Source organism: Magnolia sinica, chromosome 13 (assembly GCF_029962835.1).
Source record: "Magnolia sinica isolate HGM2019 chromosome 13, MsV1, whole genome shotgun sequence".
NCBI lineage: Eukaryota > Viridiplantae > Streptophyta > Magnoliopsida > Magnoliales > Magnoliaceae > Magnolia > Magnolia sinica.
The window spans coordinates 5,320,875-5,340,242 of NC_080585.1; the positions used below are offsets into that span (position 1 = coordinate 5,320,875).

At 41.7% G+C, this 19,368-nt stretch overlaps 1 protein-coding gene across 2 annotated transcripts; it reads right to left on the reverse strand.

Annotated features, from left to right (window-relative positions):
• Positions 1-13,540: 13,540 nt before the first annotated feature.
• On the reverse strand, positions 13,541-16,641 carry LOC131222532 (pentatricopeptide repeat-containing protein At3g26782, mitochondrial-like). Of its 2 annotated transcripts, XM_058217647.1 has the most exons (2): positions 15,255-16,641; positions 13,541-14,981 (listed from the first exon to the last, which is right to left on the reverse strand). In XM_058217647.1, exons 1-2 carry the CDS (start codon positions 16,381-16,383, stop codon positions 13,585-13,587), a joined length of 2,526 nt encoding a protein of 841 aa, XP_058073630.1. In that variant the 5' UTR covers positions 16,384-16,641; the 3' UTR covers positions 13,541-13,584. The 2 variants fall into 2 exon arrangements, with proteins under 2 accessions (XP_058073630.1, XP_058073629.1); XM_058217646.1 differs by having other exon boundaries at positions 13,541-16,641.
• Between the last annotated feature and the right edge of the window lie 2,727 nt (positions 16,642-19,368).

Genomic DNA, 19,368 nt, shown 5'->3' on the forward strand with positions numbered 1-19,368 from the left:
CTCTAGAAGAACGATTGTGACATCAGTATCTACGGGTGAATTTATAACAACGAAAAGAAGATTTCTCATAGCCCGCATTCAACTAAAAAAATTCAGAGGCTAGGATGATTTCTGAAGTATAATTATGGAATAATAGCTTTTTAATGGTAGCGCAGAGCATATAGACGGTTCAATTCATAGCACTATCTTACCGCCGCGGGTGGCGAGATTTGCTAGATAGTGAGTCGCGACAGACCGAAAAGTAGCTCGGGAATTAGAAGATCCTGCACGGGAGGCCAAGCACAATATATAGCTGAAAAGTGGGCCCATTGTTTGGAAATCCAGACTATCAGTTTGCATCCTACAAGGGACAGACAATACCCCATATCCAAGATTGGAAGATCATAGCCACCGATCCTGAGAACTTTTCCTTTGAATATGGACGGTTACTATAATCATCTCCTTTGGCCGTCCATTAGTAGGTCACAAAATAAAAAGGCGAGAAATTTTCAACTGATTACAATTTTAAGAAATGATCCATCCATGGTGATGGACAACAGTCCAATGGTCTGGATTACCGGATTAAGGATCTCAAGTCAAGTCTCAGAACTTCAAACCCAAGTACACTGTACCAGAAGGTGCAGGAACCTTCCTATCACCTCCATATATACCATTCATTTGCTTTGGACTCGAGCCACCCATTTTTTCTTGGTCCAGAAATTTTCAATCTAACATTCTAGAAAGAGACTTTCACTGACGCCATTGTTCTGAACTTCTTTCGTAAGTCGTTTTCATCTAGGCCATCATGTCAGTTGCGTGACACATTTGAGCCGTGCAAAAGAAGGACCCTACCATGAAGATCACTCGAGAAGAAAATCGGACCAACTCACTCATTAGATGGGCAGCACCCTTACATTTGAATGGGATGGCCTCTCAAAGCCTTTAGGAAGAAGTTCCTGTGAACTTAAACCGTCTAACTGTTTTTCCACCTTATTTTAAGACATGAGATGAAAAAAATAAAACAGATGTAAAACTCAAGTGAGCCACAAGAGAAGCAACAGTGGGATTGAATGACTATCATTAAAACATCTGCGTAGCCATGAAATTTTTTAGTCAAGCTAAGTTTTTTGTGTTTTAAGTTTTTACCCGTGGGAATGACCTCATAAAGGTTTTGAATGGCATATAAACATTTAGGTAGACCCATAAAGGTTTTAACAGTAGGTATTTCTTTCGGGGCTAAGGTCTAATTTTGATATTTGTTGCCTCCAAAAAAATATTTGTTGAAATTAAAAGTTACAACAAACTTGAATTAACTTCAGATTTTAGAAATTTGAATTTAATACTATGGTCAATCATGCGCTTTGCGGAAACATGTTCAATAAATATAAAAAAATCAAACAAAAACAACTAATTAAAGCAAAACATAAATACACGCTTTTTTATATGAAAAAGTCTCGGGAAAAAAAACCACAACACAAAGTGACAAAGATCTCCACTATAATCAAAATCTTAGAATTACACCACTCACATTCTTCGATTATATAAGCAACCTGATCTCCCCTTATAATGGGTCCTTACTCTTGCTCGGGTGATAGACTCTCCAGAGTTTCAACTCCCGGTCAAGGGTTCGAATACCCATAGGTGGTGAAAATCCACTAGCGTGAGTGTGTGAGCGTGTGTTAAATCAAAAAATAAAAAACCTTAGCTACTTAAGAAAATACTTTCACAAGCCTTACAAGTGTAGAAAACCTCTCAAGCATTAAAACACTAACCCTATGAGAGAAAACATTCGTAATTTTCAAGCCCTAATCATATTAGACCTTAAATACCTTGATTTGTGTAAAACCATGTAACTAATCGGTGTCCGCCGATCGGACCGACAGTCACCATCAGTTGGACCAACTCGGACCAACAGAACATGTTCCACTTCTGAGAAAACTCGCACTTTGTAGGTCGAACCAATATCCAATGGGTCCAACCGACAAAATTAACCCTGCTTCACCTTCTTGACGGAGCGAAATCCAAGGCATCCACACAACAATATCACTCATACTTTGGACATTTTCATTAATAACATTGATTGGGAAGACAACTTTGCCGTGCATATATTAGATTGTGAAGAATCAACCATTGGTTGTACTTAGGAAACATCCTGGGGTTACATGTTTCATGCGTGCGTCAGTCACAAATCTTCGAGTGGTGTTTCTTTCTTTCTATCTCATACTTGTGTATAGATACGGTCGGAGCCACTTTTAGTAAGTTGCAAGATTGAAATTATTGATTTATTGTAGTGTCATCACATGGTAGCTTCTTATTTAACAATGTCAATTATGTTAAGTGTAAATAATATAAATTAGGTTTTTCTTTTATGTTTCAAGATAATCTAAGTGAGAATGACATTATAAACGATTCTGAACGCATATAACATCAAGGTGAACCAAGAAGGTTTCAATCCTAGCTATTTCTTTCTCTCTCGTGTGACTTTCTAAGATTTGGATCTGCTTCAATTTTCTGTCTCATGTCCTTAAGATGAGGGATACACGGGTGGACTTCTCACCAACGGGGACGGATTGGCTACTCCCCCTGACACCAGCCATTGGCTGGTGGTCGGTGCTCTGTGGGGTCCACCATGATTTATGTGTGTCATCCATGCAGTCCATCTATTTTTATATATCATTTTATGATATCATAAAAAAATTGAAATATATATCAATCTCAAGTGGACCACATTACAGGAAACAGTGTTGAATGAATTTTGACCATTAAAAACGTTTTGGGGCCATAAAAGTTTTGTATGAAGCTGATATTTATTTTTTCCCTTCATCTGAATCTTTATGACCAAATCAACAGATTGGATGTCAAATAAACAGTACATTGGGCCTAACGAGGATTTTAATTGTGAATATCCATTCATTATTTTTGTCCTGTGGTGTGGCCTACCTAAGATTTATATCCCTATAATTTTTTGTATCGAGCCTTAAAATGATCTGTAAAAATGGATGAACTAAATGGATGAAACACATACATCATGGTGGGGCCCACAGAGCACCGACCACCAGCCACGGGGCTGGTGTCAGGGGGAGTAGCCAATCCGTTCCCCTCACCAACATAAGAAAGTACCCGCGAAGGCAATTCGCGGTCCTTCCAATTTTTTTTATTTGGGGGTTAGCTTGTTAGTACGCACCCATGTCATGTCAGTACACACACTCGATGTTAACTACCCACTAGGGATCGATACCAAGACCTCAAGTTTTTAAACGAGGTATCCACTCAGTCTACCGGTTGAGCTATGGATCTGGGTGTTCGCTTTCCATACATTGAGTCAGACCATCCGTTGTCCGTGGATTTCAATACTGTGGGCCGCCTGATGAGTGGGCCACCATGAATTTATTTCCAGGGAATCTCTTTGACACGGCCCACTTTTTGAATGGTTCGATTCATCTACAAAAAAGTTACACCCGCAGGAGATAAAGCGGTATCTTAGAAAGTTCAGAAAATTGGCGATTGGAAACATGACACGTTTCATTTCAATTCTGACAATCTGAAAAGTGGGGATCATGGCCCAGTAATCCAGACCATTGGTGGCAGATTGATTCCGACCGTCGATGAACAATTCCTCAAAAAAAAAAAAAAAAAAAAATCGTATTGGAAGATCCCAGAGACCAAAATCACCAGTTTTCTTTTATTTCTTTTCAAACCATCTAAATGCGTAAGCCACTAATCGAATGGTTAAGATCAACATATCAACTAAAATTTTGAGAAACTTTCAATCTATGATTATAATCATCAGACTAATGCTCTAGATTACTGAACCGTGGCCCACTTACCACAAATAAAACCGAAGGTTTACTGTACAAAGATGCGAATCATGTATTAAATAATGCATGAGAGAGAGTCTTGTAAAATACTCTACATAGAAGGAATCTGCTTTTGACACGTAATTGACACGCAATAGCCTTAAACAAGAATCACGTAGTTGCATGATGTCGTGTTGTCTCTTGGAAGTCTGTGGGCCTCTTAAAATAAGAGTGATTCCTCACCATTCAACGTGCTAAAGTTGGCAATCTAGACCGTCCAAATTACTGACCCAATTGTGTAGGTAGCGTCATGAAAGAGAAAGAAAAAAAAAAAAAACTTTGATACTCTGATAGAGTGTGATGGATGATACACAGGCCCTTAAAAATCACTTAAAATTGCGTTCAAGGCATATAAGTAACTCAAATCAACCGTCCAAATTAGGATCGCTAGTTTAGATGCATCATGACCCGAAGGCCATCTTTGAGTGATTATCTTACTAGTAGATTGGTGGACAATTTTTGGACGGTTAAAAATAAAAATAGCCACTAATCAGCGGTTGGGATCGTTCAAACAACTGGAATTTGAGATTGTTTCTCGGCGACAGTGGGTTCCACAATTTGGTCGGTTTAATCCTGCGTATCAAGCGTCATAAGCTGCTTGAGTATGAGTTGGAGCATCACTATTGCACTTTTAACCATCCATTTCACGGCCACAAATTGCCAGGTTAGGATTTATTGATTATCATAATTTCATAGATATGGCTCATCCAAAGCGTTTCCCACAATCTGGACGGTCTGGATAGCAGTGCATGAAATTCCAGATCGAGGAAGATGAGTCTACCCCATTGTTGTAAACCCCAATGAGAGACTTTTGGGTTCCCATACAAATCTCTGCTTCAATAATGCTTAAAAATGAAATTTACAAATAAAAATCTATTGGGTTTCTCTGCAAATCCAAATTCAAAGAAACCCAATCAAAAGAAAGAGAGAAGGTGTAAATGCATACCTTGTTTTCCCAACAGCGCTTGGTTCCTGACGTGTTTGGCTGGCTCACAAATCACAATATGAGAAGAGTGTTTTAGTTGCAAGTTACCCAACTCAACTTCCCACTCTCACCCAAATCAATAGTTCAGAGGATAGATCATCCCCTCCTCTCTATTTAAAGATTTCATGTGGCTTCTTGAAAAGATGGCGATGGACTCGCACCACCATTTGCTGTGGCCCGCCATGTTCTGCCTCGTAGTGGGAGTGGGGCCCATTTACGAGGACCATTAACGATGGTAAAGTTGCCTTTGATTACCAAGATATGGATTCAGATGCCCCCATTGATATACCATGTTGGTTTTGGGAGTTATTTGATACTCTAGCTGCAACGACCCTTGATACACAGGCACTCAGAATTGTATATTTAGCATAAATATTTCTCATCTTGACCGTCCAATAATTGTCCATCAATCAGATAGTCAGGCAACTAAATAAGTATAATTTTTCCATTAATCAGATAGTCAGGTAACTAAATAAGTATAATTTTCCATCAATCAGATGGTCAGGTAACTAAATAAGTATAATTTTTAAGTAAGTAAATAAGTGTAATTTTGGGCCATGACGAATCTAAGTATGACCCATCGATTAGACTGTTTAACTCGAATTACCTGTATTCTACGTATGTAAATGCCAAGTACCTGCGTTTCATTGATCACACTCTGCCAGAGTACCAAAGTTCTTCTCGTCAACGGAGTCTTGCGTCCTTTACCTGTTCGTGGTTGGTAGCCAACCCCAGCAAGTTCTGATGTCGGAAGATAGGTGGGGCTAACCGTGATGTTTGTTAAAAATCCACCCCGTCCATCTGTTTTTCCAGCTCATGTTAGGACATAAAATCAAAACTGAGGCAGATATAGAGCTCAAATGGTCCACACGATAAAAAGAAATTTGTGGATTGAACACCAACCATTGAAACATTCATGCAACTAGAGAAGTTTTGGATCCGGCTAATATTTTTACGTCTTCAGTTCATCTTAGTGAGAATGACCTTATGAACAGTTTGGATGGCATATAAACATCAGGGTGGACCCCGGTGGATTTCTAACGAACATGACGATGTGTAATGTCATGGATTTTTGCTATTTTGAATTTTCAAAAATCTTAAAAATTTTATAGTATAATTATTTCACGTTGTCACTAACTAACCATTAATGCTCGAGGTGAGCCTATATGTGGATGATACCAGTAAAGAACTGTTCAAATCTGATTAATCAATTGTAGGAAACTAATGAATTCGCTCGATCATTTAAACATTGGACTTAGCCTCGTGATTTGTTCACATGTATCCCAAATTTAGCTAACTATCACTGACTAATCAAAACAACCATAACTAAATAAAGATCTACTTAAAGCAAAGATAACTAAGGGTCAGATCTTAATTAACAAATCAAAGTGACCTAGTATTCTTTTAACCTAAGAATCGACGGTTTATGGTGATCATAATCGAATCGTCATTTCTGCTAGTTGTAAATAGGCCACACTATGAACTTAGTTAATATGCACTACCAGAAAAGGAGTAAATGCTATGGATAAAAACTATAGCTAAATCATATGGCTACGGTTATCTTCTATAGTACGACCGTAGCTATAGATCTTTATGGCTACGGATTATATTATCCGTACCTAAAAAGTGCATACACTTACAGGTTATATTTGTAGCTAAAAGTAGAACGAGAGTCGTAGCAATAGGCTGAAGTTAGAAACGACTGGGGTTTGTAGATAATAGGCTACGGTTAATAGCCGTAGCCACTGCATTAAAAAAAAAAAAAAAAAAACTTATGTATTATAATGGTGTCTCTTAGCCGTACATTCCCTAAAAAAAATTATAATAATGGTCTCGTATCTGAATTTAAAAAATAGATATATAAATAAAAATTGAGAGAAACAGGAGTTTAAACCAATCTAAAAAGACTCTAACTTACGTTTCTAAAAAGAAAAACGATATAGTTTCTTTCTTCATCTTCTCCTCATATTCATCATCATTGGGCACTGCATGATCATCCTGCCATAAAATTAAATCATTTCATCAACATCTAACCATCTAACAACAAATCCAACAACCACATACTGCAAAACTAATGAATCACCCACATGTGCAATAAAGCTCGTGTCCTTCCAATTTGAACAAAAAACTTTACGTCAAGAACATTCCAATTTGAACAAAAAACTTTATGTCAAGAACAAAGCTTCGCCATAGCTAAGTGCACCTAGGGTCCTTGCTCTTACTCCGGTGGTAGACTCTTAGGAGTTTCAACACCTGGTTGAGGGTTCGAGTACCCTTAGGTGGTGAAATCCCACTACGGTGTGAGTGTGTGGTGGTGTGTGTGTGTAAAAAAAAAAAGACGCTAAGTGCACGTACATGTGCAATAAAGCTCGTGTACACTGCACACATGCACCAACATGGCACATACAAGCAAGATCTAATCCATCCATCAGGTTGGTCCGACCTTGTACAAGTTTCTCAAAAATAAAATTTGGTCCAATCAGTATGTGGGCCTCGGTATTGGAAATAGTTGGATGTGTTAGACAACTTCATCTAATATTTTTTAAATAAGTGGGTTCATGTTTCCCAATTTTAAGATATGAGCCCACAAATGAGGCAGATGTAATGCTCAAGTGGACCACACAAAAAATTAAAAAAAAAAAACTTAGGTTGCATTAAATGTACAAAGCATTAAATACAAGAATCATATGTAGTGTGGTCCACTTTAGCATGGGTTCTGCTTTCTTTTTTTCTTTTTCAACACACGTACACACATCCCCACACACTCATGCCGTGGTGGGTTTTCACCACCTATGGATACTCGAACCCTTGACCAGGTGTTGAAACTCCTGAGAGTCTACCACCAGAGCAAGAGTAAGGATCCTAGCATGGGTTCTGCTTATTTTTGGGCCAATACCTTAAAATGATACTAAAAAAAGGGATGGACGGCGTGAACAAACAGATACGTAATTCGTGGCTAGAGACAGGTGGGATAGGACGCAATCCGCGTCCCATTTTAATAATGGGTTGCGTCATTACAGTTCTGTGATTTTAATAATAAGAACATGTGTGCGACAGGAAATGACACCGGTGTATTTGCACACGTAAGGTACGGAAAACCAGCTATAAATTGAGGTTTGTTGATAAAATTCCTATTTCCGATTTGAATTTTCCTAATCTATTTGTTAATCAAGTGGGCCCACATGCGCATAGAAATAGACATTTGGAGGAATGAAATCAACAAACTAATCCAAGATGTGCGTGGATTGCCTGATCAACGGTTAGAAAAGCCGCCCAGATATTTTATCAGTCTCTCTAGAAAAATAGAAATCTCGATGAAAGATTTTCAGTTCAATCTTTTTTCCTCCCTTTTCACTAAGAACATACCGATTCAGTATTTTCTAGATTTGAAGGAATTCGGATAGAGAGAGACATTAAAATTCAAGATGTCCTGAAAATAAAAATAAAGGAAAGGTAAAAATTCACTTTTTTAATGGAAGAAGAAGAAGAAGAAGAAGAAGAAGAGGAAAGGTACAGTTCAACAATGAAATTGAAATCGTTGCAATGCAAGAGGTACCAAGAACGCCACACCAACAAGCTGATATACATCTACACCACATTGGCACGCTGACATCCCACAGACGCCTCTCATGAAATGCTTGTGCAGTGTTGAAGCCATACATGTCAATATGACATGGAAATCACATGATCATCCAATGTGGCAATGTGGTGTTGTGTCATTTCAAGAAGCCGATTTCTTCGATGCTCCGATATGGCCCCCCTTCTTGTGGAATTGAAGCACGTTATGGTGTGATCCAGTGCAATCTTCTCCCATAATTCTGATCAGTGGTAGCAAATTCAAGTACTGTATGTGGAGATAGATTGAGATGTAATCCGATGCATCTCATGGAGGTGCACGGCTTCTATTAATAACTTGAGAGGAGAACAATTAGCCACTGATTTGGAGGGCTGTTATAAGATATACATGGTAACTGAATATTGTGAGGCTAATTATAACTATGTACAATTGGAGCAAGATTATCTAAGGACACCAGGATATCTCATGGATCACGAGTTGCCTTACGGGGTGGATCCATGAGATATTTTTCAGACACCAAGATATCTCATGGATCACGAGTTGCCTTATGGGGTGGATCCATGAGATATTTTCCAGGCATGCCATCTACTCTAACATTATATACCACAAGTGTAATGGTTCTGAAAGAATCGAGAGCTTGGACTTGAGAAAAGAGAAACGGGCGGAACTTAACGGTTTAGTGAGTACATCAGCAAGTTGGTCTTCAGTGGAGACGAACTGAACATTAAAGGTTCCATTGGCCACATGATCACGGACAAAATAAACGTCGATCTCAACATGTTTCGACCAAGTGTGACATACCGGATTGACCGATAGATAAGTTGCTCCAAGGTTATCACAAAGCACTGTAAGAGTGGATAGGGGGAGTCCTAACTCACGAAGGAGAGACTGAAGCCAACTTCGGCGGCTACATTGGCAACTCCCCGGTATTCGGCCTCGGTGCTGGATCGTGCCACTGTAGATTGTTTCTTTAAACTCCAGGAGATAAGATTTTTGTCAAGAAAAACATAATACCCATTAATGGATTTTCGATCATCAATAGATCCGGCCCAGTCTGCATCAATATAGGCTGTAAGACCTAATGTGGATTGAGAGGAGAAATAGAGACCATGTGTAATAGTAGATTTGAGATAACAGAGAATCTTCTTGACCGAGCACTAGTGATCCTCTGTAGGAGATTGCACAAACTGGGCGACCTTATTGACGGAGAAGGCAATATCTGGTCGAGTGAAACTGAGGTATTGAAGGGCTCCAACAATACTTCGAAAGAGGAAAAGATCGGACAAGAGAGTACCTCCAAACTTTGATAGCTTACAGGACGTGGCCATGGGAGAGTTGACAGGCTTCACACCATCCATCTTGAGTTTGAGTAAGAGATCGCGAATATACTTTTGCTGAGATAAAAACATACCATCCAGAGTACGGTGACACTCGACTCCCAAGAAATTGTGAAATGGGCCCAAGTCTTTTAAGGAAAACTCCAGGCCAAGATCCCTAATAAGATGATCGACTGAGTCGGAGTTATCCCCTGTGATGATGATGTCGTCCACATAGATGAGAACCAGTTGGAGATTGGACCCAGGCCGTCAGATAAATAGAGAAGTATCGGACTTCGATCCCACGAAGCCCATGCGAACCAAGTAACTACTGAGACGAGAGAACCAGGCCCGCGAGGCCTGTTTGAGACCATAGATGCTACGATGGAGTCGGCAGACATGGTTGGGCAAAGCCGGGTCTACAAACCCTGAAGGTTGTGCCATATAGACGGTCTCTGCAAGAAAGCCCTGTAGAAAAGCATTATTAACATCGAGTTGGTGCAAGGTCCATCCTTTGGACACGGCAAGGCTGCAGACAGTTCAAACGGTGGTTGGTTTGATAACAGGGCTGAACATTTCTCCATAGTCAAGTCCCGGTTTTTAGTAAAACCCTTTGGCCACAAGACGTGCCTTATACCTGTCCACCGAACCATCCGGGTTGTATTTCAACTTGAAGACCCACTTGCAACCAATGAGGTTCATATTATGATGGTAGGGAACAAGAGACCAGGTACCATTCTGGAGTAGAGCATTAATCTCGGTGTCCATGGCCTGACGCTACCGAGGATCACAATTTGCTTGTGTGAAACAGGTGGGTTCGACAGGTGAGGTGTGCAGATCAGTCATGAGACAAGTGGGCAGTGGGTACCGGGTGGCAAGCCAGACTTTAGGTGTTCTTTTGTTATCCTGAGTCCTGGTGACCATTGGATGATTTCGGATGAGAGGTGGATTAGTAGGAACTACGGGAGAGGGAGATACCGAGGAGGGAGTAGTATCGAAAGGGGGTTCAGGAGATGGAGTAGATGAACTAGTGATAGAAGGATTAGGGAGGGACTGGTGCGAAGGTGGAGGAGAGACACAAGGATCTACTGGACCGATAGAGGGCGCCGGTGTAGCAGACAGAAAGGAGTTTGGGACAGGCAAGGGGACCAACGGAAATTAGAATTGGTGATTGGGACGGGGACAGTGGAGAAGAGAGGTTAGGCATGAGGCCGAGGAATGGGAAGGTACATTCATCAAAGACAACATCCCGGGAGATGTATACACGCCCAGTGGGGATATGTAAGCACTGGTAACCTTTGTGGGATGTGGAGTACCTTAAGAATACACATTGCACAGAGCGAAAGTCAAATTTTTGTGGATTGTAGGGGCGAAGATGAGGGTAGCAAGCACAGCCAAACACCCTCAAGGAAAGGTAATCAGATGATTTCTAAAATAATTTTTGGAAAGGGGAAAGGTTGTGTAAGACCATGGTTGGCATTCGGTTGATAAGGAAAGATGCAGTCTGAAAAGCATATGGCCAATAAGAGAAAGGTACATGGGACCGAGCGAGGAGGGTCAAGCCAGTCTCAACGAGATGGCGATGCTTCCGTTCCACAGTTCCATTTTGGGCACTAATATGTGGGCAGGAAAAACGATGAACAATACCATGAGAAGAAAAAAATGATTTAAATTTTAGGAATTTACCACCACTATCGGTCTGCAGGACCTTTATTGAATGACCTAAGAATTTTTCAATATAATTTTTGAAAGTGACAAAAACTGAAAAAGTCTCGCTTTTATTCATTAATGGGTAAAGCCAAATATATTTGCTGTAGTGATCAACAAAGCTAACGTAGTAGCGATGACCACTTACAGAAGGTACATGAGACGGACCCCAAAAATCTGAATGAATAAGTTCTAGAGGAGCAGTAGCAACCGAAGATGAAGAGGAAAAAGGTAAACGATGGCTCTTCCCTTGCTGACAGGCAGCACAAACCGAAGGACCCCCACGATCAGGAAGAGAGGGAAGCTTATGCTGAGAGAGTAGACTGGAGACAATGCGACTGGTGGGATGACCAAGGCCCTTGTGCCACACCGAGGAAGAGAGACGTTCACCAAGAAGAGCCTGAGGAGAAGCAACAAGACTCTTGTCCCACAGAGAGAAGGCATATAGACCGTTCTTAAGGTGTCCTCGCAGCAGAGTTTTCTGGGTGGAGAGATCCTTGACAAGACAAAAGTCAAGATGAAATTCAAGTAAACTTTATTATCAGCAGTGAAACGACTAACAGAGAGAAGATTCTTAGTGATATTGGGAACGAACAAAAGGTTATGTAACGCAGAGGAGGAAGATGGAGAACTCAGAATAAAATAACCAATAGAATGGATAGGCAGATCTGTCCCGTTACTCATGCGAATCTTGTCAGGGTCATGATACGCAGTCGGAATTACCAGGTTCGCCATATCAGCAGTCAAGTGATGTGTAACACCAAAGTCAACATACCAGTTAGGATCGGAGGAGCTACTGCTACCGACCGAGTGCATGAGAGCAGTCGGGTTGGAAGGCGGGGTGGCTTCATCATAGCGGTTGTAGCAGTGGTTGGCGTAATGGCCGAACCGGTTGCAGATCTGGCACTGCGGGCAACCACCAGATGTCTGATGTTGGGGGCCACCCGAGGTCGGATGTAGAGAGGAGTACCGACCACGCCCACGACCGTGTTCCCGACCCCGTCCTCGACCATGCCCACGGAAGGAAGATGAAGGCGGGGCAAAGAAGAACCTCAAAGTCCGTGAAGTAGTGTGAACTGCAGGTGCAGGAGAGATGAGGCCGGTGGACTCAGGGTTGGGGAGGGTGGGCCCACGATGTATCTCCTGACTGAGCATGAGGCCGATCAGTTCTTCAGAGGAAATAGGGTCGACTCGTGTGTTGACAAAGGTGACGAATGAGTCATATTCAGGAGACAGGCCACTGAGGAGGGTGGACACGAGGTCGGAGTTGGTGATGGGATTTGCCACGACAGCGAGGTTGTCCACAATAGACTTGACAGACTTGATGTATTCAGACATAGGTGTAGCACCCATTTTGACAGTGTGCAACTGATACTTGAGTTGCTGTACGCGAGCTTGGGAGGACGATGCAAAGATCCTCTCTAGAGCACACCATACATCACGAGATGTGGTGAGGCCGACAACATGGGCCATGACCGGTTCAGTAAGGGAGGAGATGAGCCAGCAGAGGAGCATTTGGTCCATTTTGATCCATCTGGTGTAGTTAGGATTGAGGATAGGCAAGGTATCCTTCTCTGTTGGAGGGAGGAAATGGTCTGGACATGGAGAGGTGTCATCGATAAGGCCTTCAAGATCATGGAGTTTTAGTATGGGAAGGAACTAGGAACGCCATACCAAAAAATTGCCTTTGTCAAGTTTGATGTTGAGGAAGTGAGTGATGTTAGAAACAGATGGCGACAAGGAGGAAGATGAAGTGCTTGACATGGTGGATGCACTCGTAATAGATCTGATACCAAGATAGATTGAGATGTAATCTGATGTATCTCATGGATGTGCACGGTTTCTATTAATAACTTGAGAGGAGAACAATCAGCCACTGATTTGGAGGGCTGTTACAAGACATACATATTATCTGAATATTGTGAGGCTAATTATAACTATGTACAATTGGAGCAAGATTATCTAAGGACACCAGGATATCTCATGGATCACGAGTTGCCTTACGGGGTGGATCCATGAGATATTTTCCAGACACCAGGATATCTCATGGATCACGAGTTGCCTTATGGGGTGGATCCATGAGATATTTTCCAGGCATGCCATCTACTCTAACATGTGGTTGCTTTTGCATGATCAACACATTGGTTTTTATTCTTGTGGGCCTCACCAATAATCCTTGCATGAGCAGATACCGTCAACGAAGTGATGGAAACGGCTCGCATCCCTGAGAACAATTTCTCTTCCCACTACCTTACTGACCAACTTAATAAATGTGTGGCAATCACCACACACCCTGAGATTTTTTGTCACCAATATCGGCGCCCCAGAGATCACATTGAGTAGCCCAAATGAAATCGCCAGCTTCTCACTATGGCTAAAGAGTCTCTGATCCTTTTCCTCGTCCTCCAAATCATGCAACACCCAGCTCGAATCAGGAACATATCCAGCTTCCGTTACCCTGGCCATCAAGCAACTCAGCTTTGAGTAGATCTCGTCCGTCTGTGGATGCAATCTATCCCCTGCTACGAAACAATGCACCTTGGTCTTAATAACAACCCAACTACTTCCTGGAGCCTTTCGCAAGCCCTGCTCCGTTATCTGCATTCTCAGCTTCCTTACAATGTCCCAATTGCCAGCTGCAGCGTAGATGTTTGATAACAAGATGTAGTTCCCAATGTTCATGGGTTCTAGTTCGATCAGCTTCTCGGAAACCACTCGTGCTAGTTCAATGTTAGAAAAGTTCCGGCAAGCGCCCAACAAAGCTCTCCATACACTAGCATCTGGTTCCATAGGCATTAAGTCGATAAAATTTCTAGCTTCATCCAACAAACCTGCACGACCGAACAGATCAACCATGCATGCATAGTGAACAATCTCAGGCACGACATTATAATGCCAAGACATCGATTGGAAAAGCTGCTGACCCTTTTCTACCAAACCCGAATGGCTACAAGCGGAAAGAACTGATACAAAAGTCACACTGGTTGGCCTCAAACCAGCTTCTTGCATCTCAGAGAAGACACGGAGGGCATCTTTGCCACGGCCATGCATTCCATACCCGGCAATCATAGCATTATATGATACAATGTCTCTCCTGGGTAGGCACTGAAGTACCCTTTCAGCATCGTGTATGCTTCCACACTTCGCATACATCGTTAGAAGAGCATTTCCTGGGGCGACATCTAAATGCAATGGGAAGTTCCTTATGATGTATGCATGCATGCATCTGCCTTGTGGAAGATTTGCTAGATGAGCAATTGAAGGGAGAGTATTGATCATGGTGACCAAGTTGGGCTTTACTTCTGACTGCATCTGTTGGAAGAGGAGCAGTGCCTCATTTGGTCGGCCGCTTCGAACGTAACATGCAACCATCGCATTCCATGATATCAAATCTCTATCAGAAGATCTCTCAAAAAGGCATCTAGCTGTTTTCTCATCCCCACAATCCATATACATATCAGTCAGAGCAGTGTGCAAAGAGGAATTGAACTCTTTCCCATGCCTTATTGCATGACTGTGGATTGATTGGCCAGTTTTCAAAGAAGCTTGGTTTTTGCATGCTGCAAGAATGGAAACCAATGTAAACGAGTTTGGTTCAATGCCCATTTGGCGCATCTGTTTAAAGAGTTCCCAAGCTTGAATTTTTGATCCGTTACGTACCAGTGCAGCAAGCAACACGTTGCATGATACAACATCTAATCTATGCATTTTACAGAAGATCTTTTGGGCAGATTCCATGCAATCGAAATTGGCATACATGCTCAACAATGCATTTCCAATGGAAACATTCCTTATCGGCCCAATTTTGATCATATACGCATGCAAACACTTACCTTGCCTCAAGCTGCTACATTGTGCACATATTGACAGCATGGTTGCGAATGTGATCACATCCCCTCTCATGTCTTCCAATTGCATTCTGTTAAATAAATCAAGCGCTTTCTCATAACACCCAAAATCTTTATATGCATGCATCATGGCATTCCATGATGCAACATCTCGGGCAGGCATGTTTTCGAATACATCACTTGAAGATTCTAAGCTTCTGACCTTAGCATACAAATCAATCAACGCACTCCCTATAAAAATATCAGAGGAAAGCCCAGATTTAATAGAAAATTGGTGAACTTGCTTGCCCACTTTGAGATATCCCAAATCGGCGCATGACTGGACAAGGACAAGCATTGTCAATGAACAGGGAGCAATGCCAATGACTAGCATCTGTACAAAAAGCTTCAGAGCTTCTGAGGCTTCTCCTGCATTGCAATAACCAGAAATCATCGCATTCCAACTAACGAGATTCTTCAGCACCATCGAATCAAACACCCAACGTGAAACCCTCACATCAAATCTTGAATAAAAGCCGATCAGAGAAGTACCCACATGAACACTCAAATCAAAAAGCCCATTTCTCAAACAATAACAGTGTATCTCCTGTCCTAATCTTAACTCCAACATCTCGGCACAAGCAGAGAGCAGACTCACCAGAGTAATTGAATTGGGTTCCAGATTCTCCTTTCGCATCCTGAAGAACAGAGCTATAGCATCTTCGTACTGGGAATTCCCCACATAGCCAGAAATCAAAGCGTTCCAAGAAACCAAATCTCTTCTAGTCATTTCGTCGAACAAGCGGCGTGCATAATAGAAAAACCCACATTTACAATAAAAATCTATAAATGCAGTTTGAACACGGACATCTTTGATTAATGGCGTGTTCTGAATATCAGAATGGATCTTTTTTCCCAGTTTGACGGCCTGCAGCCGAGCGCAGGCCTTGAGAACGAGCGGCAGAGTGGAATTATTCACAGGAGAACCTGAGGCTTCCATTGCAGCGAATGATTTGAGGATTGCTTGGTCATTTTTCAGCTTTGCGTGGTATCGGATGATCGAATTCCAGGCTTTTGGATCTTTAGTTAGAGTTACTTGAGTTAAGAGAGGGGTTTTGGGGAGGTTTATATCCATGGAAAGGAGTAACTGTATTTGGCGCGAAAAGGAAACAGCCTTATAACGGTAAAGGATAGCTAACCGTTACTCCTTTTGTTTCGTTCACATCCTGGTCCGAACACACGTGAAGTTGTCGTGCGATCGAGCTGTGTGGGTCCCACTGTGATGTGTACGTGAAATCCGCGCGGTGAATGTGGCGCGTACAGCTATTTTCAGACCTAGATAGATCCATAACTTAGGTGTATGATGCAGGTGCATCTCCACGTTGGGTGGGGTCACCCACGTAGAGGGGTCTGCGGGATGTATAATGGCCACAAGATGGGTCCCACCGTAGGACTTGTGAGATGTGGGGTAGCCCACAAAGTAGGGTTTGTGAGATGCATAATGGCCACATGGTGGGTCGGTGAGATGCAGGGTGGCCCACAAGGTGAGGTTTGTGAGATGCATAATGGCCACATGGTGGGTCCCAGTGTGGGACCTATTAGATGCACGGTGGCCCACAAGGTGGGGTTTGTGAGATGCATAATGGTCACGCGGTGGGTACCAATGTGGGACCCGTGAAATGTTGGGTAGCCCATGAGGTGGGGTTTGTGAGATGCATAATGGCCACACGGTGGGTTCCAGTGTGGTACCTATGAGATGCAGGGTGACCCACAAGGTCAGGTCTGTGAGATACATAATGGCCACACGGTGGGTCCCAATGTGGGACCTGTTAGATGCAGGGTGGCCCACAGGGTGGGGTTTGTGAGATACATAATGACCACACGGTGGGTCCTAGTGTGGGACTTGTGAGATGCAGGGTGGCCCACAAGACAGGGTTTGTGAGATGCATAATGGCCACGTAGTGGGTCCTAGTGTGGGACTTGTGAGATGCAGGGTAGCCCACAAGGTGGAGTTTTTGAGATGCATAATGGTCACACGGTGGGTTCTAGTGTGGGACATGTGAGATGCGGGGTAGCCCATAAAAAGGTCTCACTTGGTTTGTTAACGGCCTTAACAAAATAATATTTTAGTGCTCCCCCAACAACTCCAGCCTCATGCAGTGTGGTAAAACGTCCCCCATGGTTTGTCACGGGGCTTAACAAAATAATATTATAATGCTTCCCCAACATCTCCAGCGAGATGCAAAGTAGCAAACAGAGAGGAGGCCTAGATCGGTTTGCCTGAAAGGCCTGCAGTAGCCTGTACTGGCTGCATCATTCGTCCCAACAAATAAAAATATAATAAAAAACATGGGAAGCTTTCAGATGAAATATGGCATCCCTTTTTTGCTTTATATACCATTTTTGCCATGTAAGGGTAAAACTTCAGCAATGGTGAGAGAACCATTAAGAACTTTGGTTTGGTAGTTCTAGAGAGGAGCTTAACTTTTATGGTAGTTAAAAAGAGCCCTAACCCAAGTTATTTTATTTATATAATATATTTTATTCTAAACATTCCACCATATTCTACCCAATGTTTGCACCACCCGCTTTATAGTGGCACTCGATCTAGTCTCTTTGCCTAGTGGTATTTTTCTAAAATATGATGATTGCACTTTAGTTATCTAAGTAGCATTTCTTTACTTGGGGTCTATATGATAATTGTTTTAGTACTTTTCACGTGGCGATGGTTTTCACTCTAGTTAGATTACCCTTTCCACAAGCCACTCCATCCAAGAATGTGACGTTGACTTTGATACTAATTGTAAGAAGATAACCAATGCATAAGAAGCCCTAGGCTCATTTGAATGCATCAAGCTAAGCTCTATAAATCATTGAAATTATATGAAGGGGTGTTTGGGTAAAATCTAATAATGATAGATTCGATGATGCATATGTAACCACGGGGTAGACATAATATCTTCATGACATATATTAAATATACAAAATGCAGCTCATTAATGATCAGGTTTTGAAAAATTATACTGCTTTGTGTAACCTATGGATAAAGACAAGGAACCGTTAAGATTAAGTCAACATTAAGACATAATTGATAATCGACTATCTTAATAAAAACATACTCTACAAAAGTAAAGCACGAATGACTAAATGCAACTATCATTTTATAGTTAACAATATATAATGTCGCTACAATGATCACAATTCCACCGAAAAATCTATAAATAGCGAAGTAGACCACATCAAAAAATATATTCATAATCAAATCAACAACAAACACCAATGAAACTAATGGTGCAGATCTTAAATCAGGCATCATCCATCCATTTGTGTGGATCAATTGTTTGGATGGTTCAATGAGTCAGACAAACGTGCATTTGTCCCACTATAACCCTCTCTACGATTCATAATCCACCTATGTTGAGGGAATTAACGTTCACGATATGGTCTACTATGCATGTGGAGTGATCTTGCATGTATGGGCCCACTGCCACTGAACATATGGGACCCATTTTCGACAATGGACATGAGACATTCATAACCATTCAATCCAATGAATGGTTTTAATAATTGGGCCCCAGAAATTCAAAGAAATAAGTAAGAGAGAGAGAGAGAGAGAGAGAGAGAGAGAGATTGTTAATATCATCCAATCGATTTTAAAATCCATATCATGCTACATCCACTACGAACCCCATTTGGATGGCCTAAAAACCGCACATGTACACCATATGTATGTTACCACCATTAAATAAATAAATAAATAAATAAAACAACAACGAGAACAAGGGAAGAGTCTACAGTGCTAATTTGTCCCATCGTGGGTAATTTTTTACTATAGGCCTGAGGTATCACTTACTTTTTTTATTTGATCCGAATCCACATAGTCAACCCTAATTTCATACCTTAGAAATCTACTTCCGTAACATAAGTTTTCGGGTGCATAAAAAAGAAAGACATGCAATGGAAGAGTCTACCGTGCTAATTTTTTCTATCGCATACGTCTTCAATCAGCCCCTGATTTGATTAGTGCCACCGTCCATTGCCCTTACTTTTTAAAACTCATGGTCTACTTTCGAAAACGACAACATCGATAAAAACTTCCAAAAGACAGGCCCTCGCGTAA

Bases quoted from the DNA above. Each gene is read 5' to 3' on its own strand.
- LOC131222532 (XM_058217646.1), bottom strand. From the start codon at position 16,383: ATGGATATAAACCTCCCCAAAACCCCTCTCTTAACTCAAGTAACTCTA.